We start from the raw sequence: 15,637 nt of genomic DNA on the forward strand, positions 1-15,637 counted from the left end.
TCAGCATCTTTAATACACTCATCATTCCGGTTCTCATTTATGGCGCTGAGGCCTGGACCCTTTTAAAGAAAGCTGAGAGCGTCTTATGACGCTTCGAGAGAAAAATTCGTCGGGTGATTTTTGGTCCAGCTTGCATAGATGGAGAGTGAAAAGGACGAACTGATCTGGTTAAAAGAATAAAAGTAGAACGACTTAAATGGATGATTCATGTAGCAGGTGTTTTTTTTTCCAAATTTCTTTTTAAAGATGCGTTAGTCGAAAACCGTTATGATTCCGAATAATCAAGTTAATAAATTCAGAAAGATCAAAACCTGGCATATTACCATCATATTTAACGGTTACGGCATACCCTTTATTTTCAAATATATACAACTATACTGTACATTCCTATGATTTGATTGTCATCACTCGAAAGCAACGGTAAAAAAAACTCCTGAGAGAAAATGTAAGGCGATCAACAAAAACGCAAAATAGCCAAAAAGAATAAATATAAATAAGCATATAATAACATAGGTAAATTGTTTGCATATCGAGTAAATTTTTCATAAAGACTTGCGATTATGAAATAGTATTCAATTATTTTTTAGAGAACATATTATAAACTCAGAGTAAATAATCGGCATTTGATTTGATCGACATCTTCAAAGCTTAAAAAATAAAAGGAATAAGGCCTAACTAGAAATCCGAAAAATAAATTTTATTAACTATTCGAATTGTGTTTATACAAAGTTTATTGAAAATACTGAATGTGCGAACTTACTATAAATGCACGCAATTTTTCAAAGCATATGTTGAAATAACATTTAAGAAGAAAGTCACAACCCCAAATTGCGGTCCAATATGTTAGCCGATTTATTTCAAAATGTCATCAAACTAGGCATAGGTCAACACTTATTAAAAATTAAAAATACTGATCAATTTACCTGAATTACTCACATTAATCTAGAAATCCATAAATCTTCTATGCTAGACAAAATTTTAAAACTTGACGAAAACCTAAATCCTGTTCGTGACAGCATTCCATCATTTATACTTAAAAAATGATCTTTCCTACACATTTTTTATTCTGTTTAACCAGTCCTATAAATGTAGTAATATTCCGGTTGTATAGAAATAAGAGTTTTTCAAACCAACCTACAAAAGGTATCCTATTCCCAGCATCTTATTTTTAAGTATCGTCCTAAAGCTTAATTTTCTGTTATTCTAAAATATCTGATCTATGACGCTCTTTCTTTTAATTGTTCTTCTATTATCGGTGGATATCAACATAGATTTGTAAAAATAAAACCTTATGTTACAAATTTACTTGAATCTACAACGATTTGTAACACCAAGTTGATTGTATATTTGCAGATTTCAGAAAAACATTTGAAAAACTTACCCATTAAGTAAATAAATAAATAAATTAGGTGGCGCAACAGTCCATGAAGAAACATGGCCTAGTGGCTTACAACTCTCAACCATTCCTGTGTGCGAGTATAATGTTGTCAGAGATGGAAGAGACCTACAGTTTATATACTTTTTCATGACAAGAATTAATCTTGGAGGATTTGTCAATTCTTCGCAAGAGCCAGTACCCGTGAAAAAAGTTAGGTGGCACTTGCAAGACAGTCCAACGCACTAACCATCACGCTACGGGTACTACACCCATAAAGTACTTTCAATCAAATAAGAGCAAACCGAACTACATGACAAATTAATTGCTTGAAAATCATCTTACCTTACATTAAAGTTTTGTCTTCAAAAATGAACATTCCATTTCGTTTATTATTTATTCTAGTATACCTCAAGGTAGCCACCTTGGTCCGTTGTTATTTATTCTGTTTATAAATGACCTTCCCTCTATTTTAAAAAAATTGTATGACATAACTATATGCGGCTAACGTAAAGGGTGATTTGTAAGCTATTATCTTTTTAGCAACACTGGTTTAAACAGCTGACGGACGTTTCGTATTTTGTTTCACTGTCCAAACATCTTCAGTTTGGTCCATAATTTAACCCTAGAAAGATAACCTACGTTGAATTGACGTATAAATCAAGTGTATCACTTATGGTATATGAAATATGGTTATCTTTCATGAATCGTCTTGCAAACGAACAACGCTTGCAATTTATTGAATTTTATTATGAACAGTGGCCATTTTGACCGCCTGATTTAACGCTTTTGACTATTTTTGTGGGGCTATGTCAAAGCTCATGTCTATGCAGACAAGGCCGCTTCAATTGACGCATGGAAAGACAACATTGAAGCATTTATTCGTTTTTTTTTTTGAAAAACTTTCCTATAGCTTTTTAAAAAATCACCCTATAAAAGTATTTCGAACAACTGAATCATTAAAGGACTTCGAATTATAACAGGATCATCTACCTCGACCATTGGAATAGTGGAATACAAATCGTTTAATGTTGAATATCCGCAAGAAACATAATGTACTTGAGTATGAATACATGTTAAACTCTTCTATCGTTAAAACTCTATATGTATCTTTTGTCAGATCAGTCTTTCAATACGGTTGTATAATTTGGGCTACCTATTACACTATTCTTATTCATAGACTTGAAGATCTCCAAAAAAAGTTCTTAAGATTTAATTTACGTTTTTTCCTATGGTCACATGAAGAAGCTTTCCCTTCTTATCTTCATAGGCTAAAACTAATAGCACAGATAATAAATTTATACAGATTTCTCATCCCAGCAGGAAAAAATGAAACATTTTTTTCTCTTAACAGACAAGCCTTAACAGACAAGAGCTTTTAAAAATAAAGCTGAAAAAGCTCTTTTTGCCTTGCTATTTTTTTGGTTTTAGAAACTTTTCTCTTCTCATTTGTCATTTTGTTTGCCAACGAATACAAAAATAAAGTTTGGTCCGTTGCAAACAAATGTATATCTTTTTTTTATGCGCGTTTTGGTGCGTAAAAGAAGAAAGGGGTGATAATGTTGGATCTTTTTTTTGTTTATTTTTTTGTGAATGTCGATTGTTAGGTGTCCGGTAAGGAGAATAGAAGAAGTTGCTTGTGTATTGCTTTATGAAAATATTGTGTGGGCAAGAAGGGGCAAGTGAGATGATTTGGTTTCTGTGTTTTACGTTCGTACGATCGTACATTCGAGACGTTTTTCTCGTCGTCATAGCTCAAAATCAGAAGAGATATCGACTTCAAATAAATTTTGTTATACAGATAAAAATATATTTTTTGAAAAAAATCCAATTAAATGTTTTTTTATAAATCAAAAACAAAACTAAAGAAAAATTTGTCACCTCGAAAATTTTACGAATACAAAATTATTTTATCTCCAAACCAATTTTGTGGAACGAAAAATAAAGTTTTTAAAATCTGGTAAAATTTTGAGAAAAATCTAATTGACAGTTTTTTTTTATGAAAAATAACAACCTGAGAAAACATTACTCAAAGTTTTTAAAAATTGAATTTCGACTCAAATATCTTTTCAAAACGTTTAGATATTTGCTTTAAACTACTTTTTAATTTAAAAAAATATCGTTGCAACATTCAGTAAAATTTTGAGAAAAATCGAATTGACAGTTTTTTTTACAAAAAATAAAAAATTAAAAAACAACTGAATATAAGTTGGTAAAATTGATTTTCGACTCAAATATCTTTTCAAAAATTTGAGATCATGGTTTCCAACCAATTTTAATTTATAAGGAATATTGTGTTCAACATTCTGAAAAATTTTGAGAGAAATCAAATTGACAGTTTTTTTTTACAAAAAATAAAAACCTAAACAAGAAAATTAATAAAATTTGGTAAAATTTGATTTTCGACTCAAATAGCTTTGCAAAATTAAAAATATTGTCTTCAACTCTTTCTTATTTCACAGAAAATATAATCTGCAAGAAATATTACGCAAATTTGGTAAAAATGGTGTTCGTTTCTTGATATCTCTCAAATTAATTTCATACTACTTGAAAAAAAAAAACTTTGAAAAAACTGGACGAAAAGCAAAACAATTGAAATGCACGACTGGATCGCACGAACCTGCTCATGTATCCAAAGAGTCTGTTTAAATATAAAAAGTAATGAATTTGTAGATCATTAAATATTATTAAGAAAGTATAATGGCTTGTACAGAAAAATAAATCGGTTCATTAGTTCTAGAGAAAACTTAAAAACAAAATAACGGTTCTTTTCTGGAGAAATACAAAAATATGACAAATCAAAAATCTAAAATAAACATGTTACAGAAAATTAGTCGACTTAAAAAGATTAAAAAAAAGGCTTTGGTCTGATGAAAAGAATTCTCTCGAAAGAGAAATTGATTTAATGGAAGGTATAAATCAAAACACCAAGACTTTTGCGAAACTTATTTTATCGCAAACGTTCGTCCTGCGGTTTCAACTTTCTCAGAGATCAAACAGGATTACACTTGCCCTATATTAATTGAAGTCTCTAGCGTTATTGGTTCGTGAGATATTTAGGGTTAACCAAAATGTTCGCCTTTTGTTTTAACTGCTATTGTAAAAAAAACCACCCACGCAATTTTGTTGAGATTCATTTCAGCATCTTTCTACACTATTATTTGTATAATAAAATTTGCAGTCGATATCTCTTCTGGTTCTTGAGCTATGGACAGCAAAAAAAAGTCGAGAACGTACACACGCACAGACATTTTCCCAAAACGCTTTTATTTCCACTATATGGACCTTAAAACGTCGAGAAATGTCAACATTATCAATTCGACAAATCGGACCCATTACAATAATCAAAAAGGAACACGTTTTTTTTATACAGTTATGTCAAGGAAACATACAAATCAGACAATACAAATCTACAGGAAGACCTTTATTTGAACAGAAAACAGTACATATTTTATTTTTTGCTGCAAAATCTACTTGTTCATTTTTGAGGAAGTTATCTTTTTGAATACAAAAAAAAGATCAGTTCTTTTTAAACTAGAAAAAAATATTATTTTAATTGTTGACACATTATGTACAATGAGGTACTTACATGTACATTTGACATATGTAGGTACCTCATCATCCAATTGACACCAGTCAACAACACTTCATTACGTTTAAAAACATATAAAACAGAAAAATGTATTTGTGGAGATTTTACAAAATTGAAGAAAAAGAACAATTTATAAAAAAAAATCCACATAAATGCACGCACCTAGCATTTATACATATCCGATTATAAGAACTCGAGCTATAAAGACAACCTTGTCCTAGCTTTGTTTCTATTTCCAAAGACAACTGTAAATATTTTTTTTTCTCGTCGTCGACAAGCGGTCAACTCTCCTGCACCTATTTTCAACGCATCACCACCAGCCACACCACACCACAAAAAATCAACATAAAAGAGTTTTTTTTCCATTTGTGAAGAATGATCTTGGTGTAATATGTGTTACTGTGCATTAGGGTTATGAGAGGAAAAGAACATACAAAAATGATTTCAGATTTTTCTTTGCCTTAGTTTTCATTCATAGGAAAGAAGACGAGCAAAATAGCTTTCGTGTATTCATTTAGTGAATGTGATGAACTTTTTGAAAAAGCTCTTTTTTTGGTTGATTTCAGTTTCATATATCATTTCTCGCCATAAGGGTGAGACATCTGTATATTTATTATCTGTGCTAATAGGTTTTCTATGAGTAACTTATCCCCGAAAATATTTGCAACTTTGATTTATTGTTGGAATTCTGAGTGGTTCCATTTCATTTTTATCAGTTTTGTGTCGATTGAACTTGAATGTAAGCCAAAAGAACATGAGAAATCGAGTGCCGATTCCAACACATTTTAGCCGATCAAAATATTGTTCTAACAATCCTATCAACCAGTTTATAAACATATATAATTAAAATAATTGAGTTTATCGAGAAAGTACAATATTTCAAAAATCTCGAAAAAAGGATTGAGACTGTTTTATAAATGAGCTTTAAAATTTCCGACTAAAATTTAAATTTTATTCACAAACAAAAATATCAACTTAACAATAGAAAATTTTAAACTTGCAGAAAAGGTTTACATTCCGACGGCTTTCTTCAAAATACTTAGAGGCACATTCATGAAGCATGGGTACTTAAATTATAAATTTCTTTTCTGTGCCAAAAAAAAAGAAAACTGTTAATTGGCCTCAATTAAAAATGTAAAGAAAAATTCCCATCAGGTTGCCACCACAGGAGCCATTTACCCCTAGCTGTGCTCATGTCATTACCTGTACCTACACCAAAGTGAACCGAAATTGTCGGAAGTCAATAGGCTACCTAAAAATATTTTGCATCCATCCTTGCAACAATCTTAAATGCAACAGCAGTCAATATCCTATAACAGGACTCACCATATTCCAAGGACTCACCTTCTAAATACGTTTCATGGTATTGGCTTCGTTCAGTTAGTTGAGTTGCAGTGGCAAGTGACGGGTGAATGGTGATTGTGACGATGATGGTGAATGAATGCAACGCACAAAAACACAAACGGAATGCAATGCGCATGCGCAGCGCACCACATAAAGACAACCGGAGGACAGGTTTATTTTCGTATTTTTTATTGGAAGGTATAGATTTTGACAAATGAACCTAAATAACAGGTTGTGATCGCATTCGAGATGCTCAAGCTGAAGCTGAAGCGAGCATCACAGCATTTGGATTCGGTTAACCTGCGTAGCCTTGATACCTCATTTATCACCACTGGACGGACAGACTTTGACGTAAGAGCATTTCTTATAAATTACGCCCCGGACGTCTGTCCATCATCGGCTCTGATATGTGCACACACCGACAAGACAACACCGCACTTGGTCGATCGATGTGGACGGGACAAAACTCACCGCACCGAACCGCACAACTATATAGCTAAAGAAATCAGCCCCAGCCCTGCGCAGCTTGCAACGAGAAAACAGAAAAAAAAACACAACGTAGTAAGAGAAAATTGTTACAAATGATCGCAAATAACATGTCTTGGGAGACGCGGGGTTCAAAGGAGCCCGCTTGCTAGCTAAGAGACTGGATGGAGTAAGGCCGGCGCCGCCGCCGCTGCTAAAACCACTACACCACATCACCAATCTCATCACCATCGCCACACCAAACCAACAACCAGCAACCAACAAACGGAACGGTTCGTGGTTTTGTTTCATGCAAGCGTAAATGCCGTTGATTAATTATTTTCATTTCGAGGCACGCAGTTTTATGAAAGCAATTCATCTCAGCCCCAGCGATCAGAGTCAGAGCCAGAGTCATGGCATGGCTTTGCGCAGACTCTATCACTGCGGCTGTGGCTTGGCTCCCATGTCCCAGAGTTGACTTTCAAATCAAGCTCCAGTGTCGAGAATGGAAGCGTAAAGATTGCGGTACAAATTGGTTAGATACACACAAAAGATACAAAGGTACACTTTAACTTCTTACTTAAGAAAATGAAAGAACAAAATAAAAATGTATAAGACTCACCTTGATTGTTGTTCTTTCGCGATGTCTTCTTCTCCTTCATCCAGGGGTATTCGGGCACCGAGTCCAAGCTGTCGACCGCTTGCACAACCGGATATCCGGGAGTTCCGACCATTTTGGGACTCTCCGGACTCAGGTGATTGAGAAACTCGGCCATCGATGGCTGAGAATTAATGAAGCCACTTTCGGTGGCCATCCAATATGCCGTATCGGCGCGTTTATCACAGTTTGGTGCCATTTTGTTGTTCGGTGTGGAGCTACCAATGCCACCAACACCACCATTATTACCACTGCCGCCACCTACACCGCCGCCAACGCCGACGCCACCTCCTCCGGAGACAACGACAGGCCCACCTGGAGTGTTGCCACCGATAACAACTGATGGTGGTATTATTGTTTGTCCAGTTTGAATGTGCAATGGATTCAGCGGGGATTCGGATTTGATTTGTGCGCCCATTTGGGGGTCTAAACTACTGCAGACTTCTTGCATTTTATAATCAACAAAAGTGCACCACAAAATTTTATTAACCTATTTGTTGTTTGTGTTTTTACTGTAGTTAATTTTTAATCAGTCGAATTTATAACACAGAGCTTTTTTGTTTTTAGTTATGACATCTTTTTCATTATTGTGCGCGGAGATTTTATTTTTGTGGAACGTTTAGACCTGAAAAAAGAGAAATGAAAAAGGTTATAATAATTCCATTATAAAGGAATTGGCTAAATGCCTCGTAAGGAAAGGGACTCAAAACCAGAAAAAAGCAACCACAGTAACATTTGAATAGCTGGAAAATACTTTATTGGATATCAATGTTTTGAGCCAATTGATGATTCGATATTTCTTATTAAAACTTATAAGATAGCTTCTGAACGCTCCTTAAAAATCCTTTCAAAAATTGTGAATGCTGCTATTTTATTCTTACTTACCCGAACCATTCATGTAGGTATTGAATTAAACTTTTGGAATATTACTTTTGTATCAATGGTGGATCTAAGAGCAGTCGCTAGGGTCATGACCCTGTTGGCAGATTATTGTTTTAATTTTCGTAGGAATTTCACTGGATTAAAAACTTATTGTATAAAGTTAGTAGATAGAACTACCCTTATAATTTAAATTATTTATTTATTATTTATGCTTAAAACATTTGTATTGAAGCACTTTGTGGCTAACTGTGCTACTTTTAACCGAAGACTCTGGACCAAGAACGAGATATGAATCGGAAATCCAGGTATGTTCCACTCGCACCGCACAAATTAATTAACTTTTATCTAATACACGATTCAGAAGGGGTCGTATAAGCCATTAAGCTTATGCACTTTAGTTGTACCAAAAAAGCTAAGATTTCTTAAATACTGATTTGCTAAGAATTTAGCGAAATTGACGAAAAAATGGTTTGTCTGTCAAAAGACAGTTAAAATCTTTGTAACAATTTTAAAGGATTTAAAAAAAAATGTTAGTAATGCTTTAAATATTATTTTCATAAGATCTTTTCTGAGAGAAAGAGAGGTTCTTAAGAAGAAATCGTTATTAAGATAACCTTTAAATTCCTGAAACTTATCTTCTTTTCTTTTTACACCCATAAAGAGTGTAAGGCTTTCCTACGGTTTTTTTTTTGTAATTTTAAAATTAATTATCTTTTAAATACCAAAACTTTTAGATTCTTATAAATTAAAAAAATCTATTTAGAATGGATATTTTAGAATTTGTCTTCTAGTATCAGCTCTAATCTATAAAAGTTAGCAGACTGAAAATGGTAGTAATATTGCGTCGGAAGAAAATATGGCAGGCAAAAGAAAAAGATTTAAAATTTGTCCGGTAATCTTTCCCATTTCTTGGCATTTAAATTTTTGACGTATGTTTCCCATTTTTAGAGTTGGCAACAAGAACAGAATATATTATATTTGGAAATGCTAGGTTTCAACTGTTACGTTCACATTTCTTTGCAAAACTAATTTACAATGGAGAATTTTAAGTATTATCTTATTTGTTAAACAAAAATGCACTACACTTTTGTTTATTGATGAACAAAAACAATTATTGTATAAAATTATATTCTAAAAATGTGGTGTAAGTCTGTTACGTGACAAATTTACCCAAGAAATTATGCACTACGGCGGATTAATAGTAAGGATAACTATATTAGCGCTGCTTGGGCACACTATGTGATTTGGGTTAGGTCATATCTTTGGTATAAGGTTTTTATCTTAGACCTTTTGGACGTTTTTAATTATCTACCTTAGACTTTTTGGACGTTTTTAATTATCTACCTTATCCCCTTTTGCTTCCTTTTAATTTCTTTCTAGCATAATTTCTAACAATTATGTATGAAACGCACCCAAAAGCCCCCAAAATTTTTGTATGCCAGCTCTAAAATGTGGCATATTTAGAAAACTGTTAGAGACTTGGAATCCTTTCATATTTATACTTTAACCCTTGAAATATGTAAACATAAATTCAAGATTTACACATTAAATTATTGTCATTTTATCAGCCACCTTTACAGAATATTAAATCACATTTTTAAGTTGTGTCCAAAAACTCATGTTTATGTTAAGATGTTAAGTATTTGGACCACTCCTTATTAAAATCAGGCTAAGTTTAATTATTTCTTCGTATTTGGAAAATTTTAACACGATTTCTATACAACTTTAATATAAATTTGATTCTAACGCCCAATTTCTTCCCAAAGTTATATGTAAAATCTAAAAATTGAAACTAACTCTTTTTTCAAGTTTTAGAAAATGTTTAAAAATTATATTATTTTTAGACTAGGTTTCATTAGAATAATGGCATCTTGACAATAAGCTTCTGAATAAATCTGCTGAAAACGTAATTTTGTACATAACGACAATCAAAAAGTGATAAACGCACCTAGAACTATAATTTTCTTTTTCATACATATACCTAAATGGTTTTCCGATTTTAAAATTCAATACAAAAAGTTGTATGAGAGATATCAATGAGGTATTTTCTTTATTTGAGGGCACTATAAACGGCCACCTTGAAAGGTCCAGTTTTTGATAACTTTAACACAAAAATCATACTGAATTTATTAAAACGATGTCATCGATTGTTATGTCGTTGAGGGTCGTGGTATAATTGTGACCTAAGAAAACCTATTTCAGGGTCAAATAATTCACATCGAGAGATAATCATGCCATAAAACCAGTCTTTCTAAATATCGATTGTGTCTTGAGTTTAACACAAAAAGTTGGTGATCATCGACCTATAGCGATCGCAGTTAACGATAAAGGTTTGGCCAGCATAATTCTTGAAGAAATCCGTACCGATAACGCCTCCACGCCAATATTCTCCAAACTTTTGGAAATGATAAAGGGCTATATAAACATGCTTCCTGAAGCATTCTAACAACTTAGAAATGTCTGTTAGCGTCCACCCTTTTGACTTCATTTTCAAGATTAGACTTCTTTTTTCCTTTGAGCACCATTTTCCTTTTGCCATGACCAATTCAATTTTTTTAATAAAGATCTTTAAATAAATATTTAACTACCCCAAAAATTATTATTTTCTTTTTAAAAAAAACACAAAAATTAAAAATAAACTCTATGATTAAGAAACGGGCTAAATTTATGTCCAGCTAAAAACAACGCAAATCACAAACAATCTGAATTTTTCGCAAAACGGTATTTTACTTTTGAATCATTTACACATTTTTATTACCATATTATAAGGTAGTCATAGTAACAACATAAAAATGAACCGTTACTTGCAAGTAATAAAGAATTGAAAGTAGAAAAATACTTGTACTCTTTTCAATGTGCTAAATTCGTGTCCACCACTGTATGTACAAATGATAAGATGTGCAAAAAAGTCCTGTTTTAAATACTTTCAAAACGAAATTCCAAAAATAGGCCGGAAAGGAGTAGATTTAAAATTTATTTTAGAACTTCGTCAAGAAATTGGCCTTAAGAATTTTATGTTAAGTGCTTAAATATTTAGCAGATTTTTTCAAACTTTTTAATTAAAGATTTTGGTCTCAATATTTTTTTTTATTTCTGACTTAAATGTTGCATTTGCTTAAAGTATTCATAACTATTTTTCCTTCTACCGCTTCTGATTCATTTTCATAAGCGTGTTTCCAGAAGCTGTTTTTGAAAGTACTAAATTTTATGTACAGTCTCTGGCCATATTATTAGACGCACTGCTGAATTTTTATAATTATTAGATTATACGCAATATTTTTAACGTTCCCGAATGGAGAACTATACATTTTTATGCAAGATGGAGCTCAGTGCCACACAGCCCTGTGCATAAAAACTTATTTGAGGGAAGAAAACATCTGTTGGGCTGGCCGGGAAACAACCTTGATATGAACCCAATTGAAAATGTGAGGGAGCTGATGAAGAGAAAAGTACCTAAAGATGCAGTCTTTTATTGAAGGTGTAATTCACGTATGGAATCACCACCCACAAATGCAGGAAACAGTCAAATCGTGCAGAAAGGATTCAACAAAATATTGAAAAAAATTACAAAAAAAAAACTGAAATTATATTAATTTAAACAAAACTCTATAAATCTGTTTCTTTATTTCTATAAAAAAAAAGTAGGAAATAGTTTATATTCTACTTACAAAATAATTTAAATTCATTACAATATTCAAAAACCTGATTTATATAGCTGGAAATTTAGATTTTGCATACAATCTAAAGTTCGTCTAATAATATGGCCAGGGGCAGGGACTGTACATATTTCTTAAATCTTCGTAGGCTATCACACTTAAATTTTAAATACATTTATATGAATTTACGTTGGAAAGATATATAAGATGTCGTACTAACAGCTTATGAAATATAGCGTTTTCAGTTAAATGAAATTTCATCTTATCTAAAACATTACTTTTTCACAAAAGTGCAACATTGTTCAGAGATTTGCTAGAAAAATAAACCAGACCATGAAGTGAAAACGATTTTAAATAAGCACTGAGAACGATGTTCAAAATAATTCCAAAGAGGTTATTACAGATAAAAACATCAAAAAAGTCAAAATAATATTTTGTTTTATTTTAATTTGAAGTTCAAAATCGAAACAAAACGCAAACACTTGAAGAAAAGAAAATTGCTATACCACACACCAATGAAAACAATAGCAAATTGCATCAATTTACGTTCGAATAAGCTTCCGCTTCAACCGTATTTTCCACGTCTGACTTCAGCGACATTTTCCAAAAGAGGACAAGACAAATAGTTCCATGAAAACGAAAATGGTATCAACAAATTTTACGATTCTATAATAATTATTAACGTAAGAACTTTTCAAGCCAACAATTATTAAAATAAATACTACTAGCTATTTACTTTTAATGAAAATGATGTTTTTCAAGTTGCACTGAATATCTAACGATTCCAATAGGATTTAAGAATGTAACGAAATTTTGGATTTATTTAAGAAACAATTATTTCCTCAAACATAAAGGTTGACATCGAAAGACTGCTAGACCTCAAAATATTATGAGTCAAATTGTGTAATCAAAACATTTTTAGATACAAAATGAAATGAGTATAGTCTATATAGAGTATAGAGTATAGATAAAGTTTGTTTACGTTTAAGTCCGAAAACTCCAGTTGAAAACGCCAATTTTTAGTGAACAAAAACAAAATCACGTGTTGAAAACAGAAATCCTAAACTTATATTCAAATTTAACTAAACAAAGTCAGCCTTAAAACTTTAGAATAAAAAGAATAAAATTTGTCTTTTTTTGTAAGAGATGCTTATTAAATAATCATGGATTATGTATTTTGTACAACAACGAAAGACCCGAATAATGGGCGTATACTCACCTTGTTTTCTTAATAATTTTTTGAAGAATTCTGGCAACATCAATTGAAATGTTTTAGTAGATCCATAATACAAATTTCTTAAAATCCCAACTATTTCCAAACGATTCTATTTTTGTGAAATAAGAATTACATTCTAGGCATGAAGTCTAACATCATAAAACATAAAGCTTAATTTTGTTTTCTAATAGTGCAATAATATATATTGCGATTTTCTGTTTCGAAATTTGGGATCAGAATTTGTTCAAGGATAGGAGAGGCTCTTGACATCAGAAGAAGTAAACAGATCTTAACAAGCACCTATACCTTACCTACTTAAATTAAAGGCATGATCACATTGAAAAGCCGCCGCTTTTTATAGAAGAGTAAGTAAAGTTTAATAACAGTTTTTATGTTGAACAAGCACGTAACTCAAAAAAAAAACCGAATCTTACCATTTACAAAAAAAAACAACACCTTCAGTAATCCAATGAAATCCTTTTAAGTCGTTAACACATGGAATTAGTTTGTTTGTTTATGAAACGTATATTGCTCGGACTCCGTTAAACAGGTGCACTTTATTTCAATTCATTACACATATTCACTTATGAAAACAACGGCAATTACAAACAAAATAAAAATAAAACAAAATGAAAACAAAACGGCACTTTTTTAGCACTCTTGTCGATTAACAACTTTGGAATTAACGCACTTTTTCTAACTACCTACACATATCTAAATCGTGCCCAATCCAATACTAGGTTGGTAGGTAGGTTATTATTATTTTAACCGATTCACTTAACTTGGCCTTTGTTTAATATTGGTTATTATTTATTTTGTTTAACTATAACACATAATCAATTCGATCAGACAGACATGGTTAGCAAGAAAAAATACACTCTATTTAAAAAACAAAATTACAATAATAAAACAACGAGAATAAAAATGGACATTGATAAAAATCTCATGGAAACACTTTTAGTATCCGCGGCAACTAGCTTAGCGTCAACAACGGTGACAATCAAACGGGTAGAAGAACCGTGATGAGATGTTTACTCAAGCGGGACGGCCCCGTAATGGTTGAACCCACCATTGAATCACATAATTCTCTTGGATTGCTTTTCTCACAGAGCAGCAGCAGAGCAGACCTGTTTGTTTTGTTTTTTTTTTTTTTTAGTTTTAACACTTTTTCCAATTTGACAGCAACACGAACACAACACACTCCCCGAATTCCAAACGTACAACAACAATTGAGCAAAGTGTCATCCAACCATACTTAAAACTGATGTTGGTCTCCCTCTAACATGTTGCTTTTTAGCGATGTGAAGAGTTGTCCCTACAATTCTCTCCAATTCTACATACACCGACCACACGCCTATTTTTGTCGGGGCGCATTCACGTTCACGTTCACATTCACAACACAACCCGATGTTCAAGTGCCACATCACTGACCGCCACCATTATAGAGCTGCATTCGTTTCATTCTCGCGTGAACCCTATATTCAAAATGTCAGGCGCCTAACGTTTTTACCTGTCAAATGGATGACAGTTGTGTCGTTTGTTTCTTCTGTGAATTCAATTCGATTCAACCCGACTCGACCGGTTTGGATTAATGCGATTTCGGGTTTGGATCACGCAAATTTTTAATCTTTTAATCCGATTTGGAAGGAACACGAACAATATAATAGACAGAGACTACCGTCCTAACCAATGGCACTGAACGAACTGAGCAGATTGGAAGGTAAAATCTGCTTTGCCACGAAATGGGCGCGGCCCGAAAACCCATCCATCCATTTTTGACAGCAGTTGCTGCAGCAAAAACATGCGCCGTCGGAATACAAGGGTGGAGTTGAATTATTCCTGCTTGACAGAGGGAATCAGAAGTCTCCACTCCTTTGATTGGCTGGTGAGCGTTGAACACAGCATTTGAAGTGTGTGGGTTTTGGTTTCTTTGGACAGTTGCTGTCAATCTTGTAGAGTGTTTTTGTTGTTCTTCTTGTTAGTTTGGTTGAGTTCTTTTTTTCTGGTTGTTTCTTCTTTCTTTCTTCTTTTTGTAAAAGCTGTTTCTGCAACATTTATGGCGGCGAAAAGTTAAAAATAAATTGACACATAAAAACGGTTTTTTACACTCTGACATTCTCTGAAGTTTTTCTTTGAAAGTTGCCGACCTACCTGGGTACAGCGTTAGCGTGAAAGACCGACGACTACGACCAGAAGAGTGTGTCTTGTTATTGTTGATTTTACAAACATATACATATCTACCTTGGTAGGTCGGTACTTGGTACCCCTGCATCGGAAGGTAGTTGCAACAAAAAAAAAGTTACCTATAACTTTTAAAGCCGCAAACACCGCATCAACTGTCATTTAAAGGCTTTGCCTTTTGTTCAGCGATGCATTTTATTTTCGCAAAACTTTCAACACTCTGCATTGTCATCACTTTTCATTTTGTGTTCAACTTTAATGCACCTTG

General features: G+C 32.8%; 1 protein-coding gene across 2 annotated transcripts in view; it reads right to left on the reverse strand.

The window, feature by feature from the left end:
- The window catches only part of LOC129953647 (homeotic protein proboscipedia), a 148,552-nt gene extending 133,176 nt beyond the window's left edge, over positions 1 to 15,376 (reverse strand). For both annotated transcript variants that reach the window (XM_056066969.1, XM_056066968.1), the window contains exons 1-2: positions 13,623 to 15,376; positions 7,399 to 8,059 (exon numbers count right to left, since the gene is read on the reverse strand). In XM_056066969.1, coding sequence (XP_055922944.1) covers positions 7,399 to 7,885 — 487 coding nt within the window. In that variant the 5' untranslated portion in view covers positions 7,886 to 8,059; positions 13,623 to 15,376. The remainder of the gene's footprint in view (positions 1 to 7,398; positions 8,060 to 13,622) is intronic.
- Positions 15,377 to 15,637: the final 261 nt, after the last annotated feature.

The sequence above is a fragment of the Eupeodes corollae genome, chromosome 1, assembly GCF_945859685.1.
Source record: "Eupeodes corollae chromosome 1, idEupCoro1.1, whole genome shotgun sequence".
Lineage (NCBI taxonomy): Eukaryota > Metazoa > Arthropoda > Insecta > Diptera > Syrphidae > Eupeodes > Eupeodes corollae.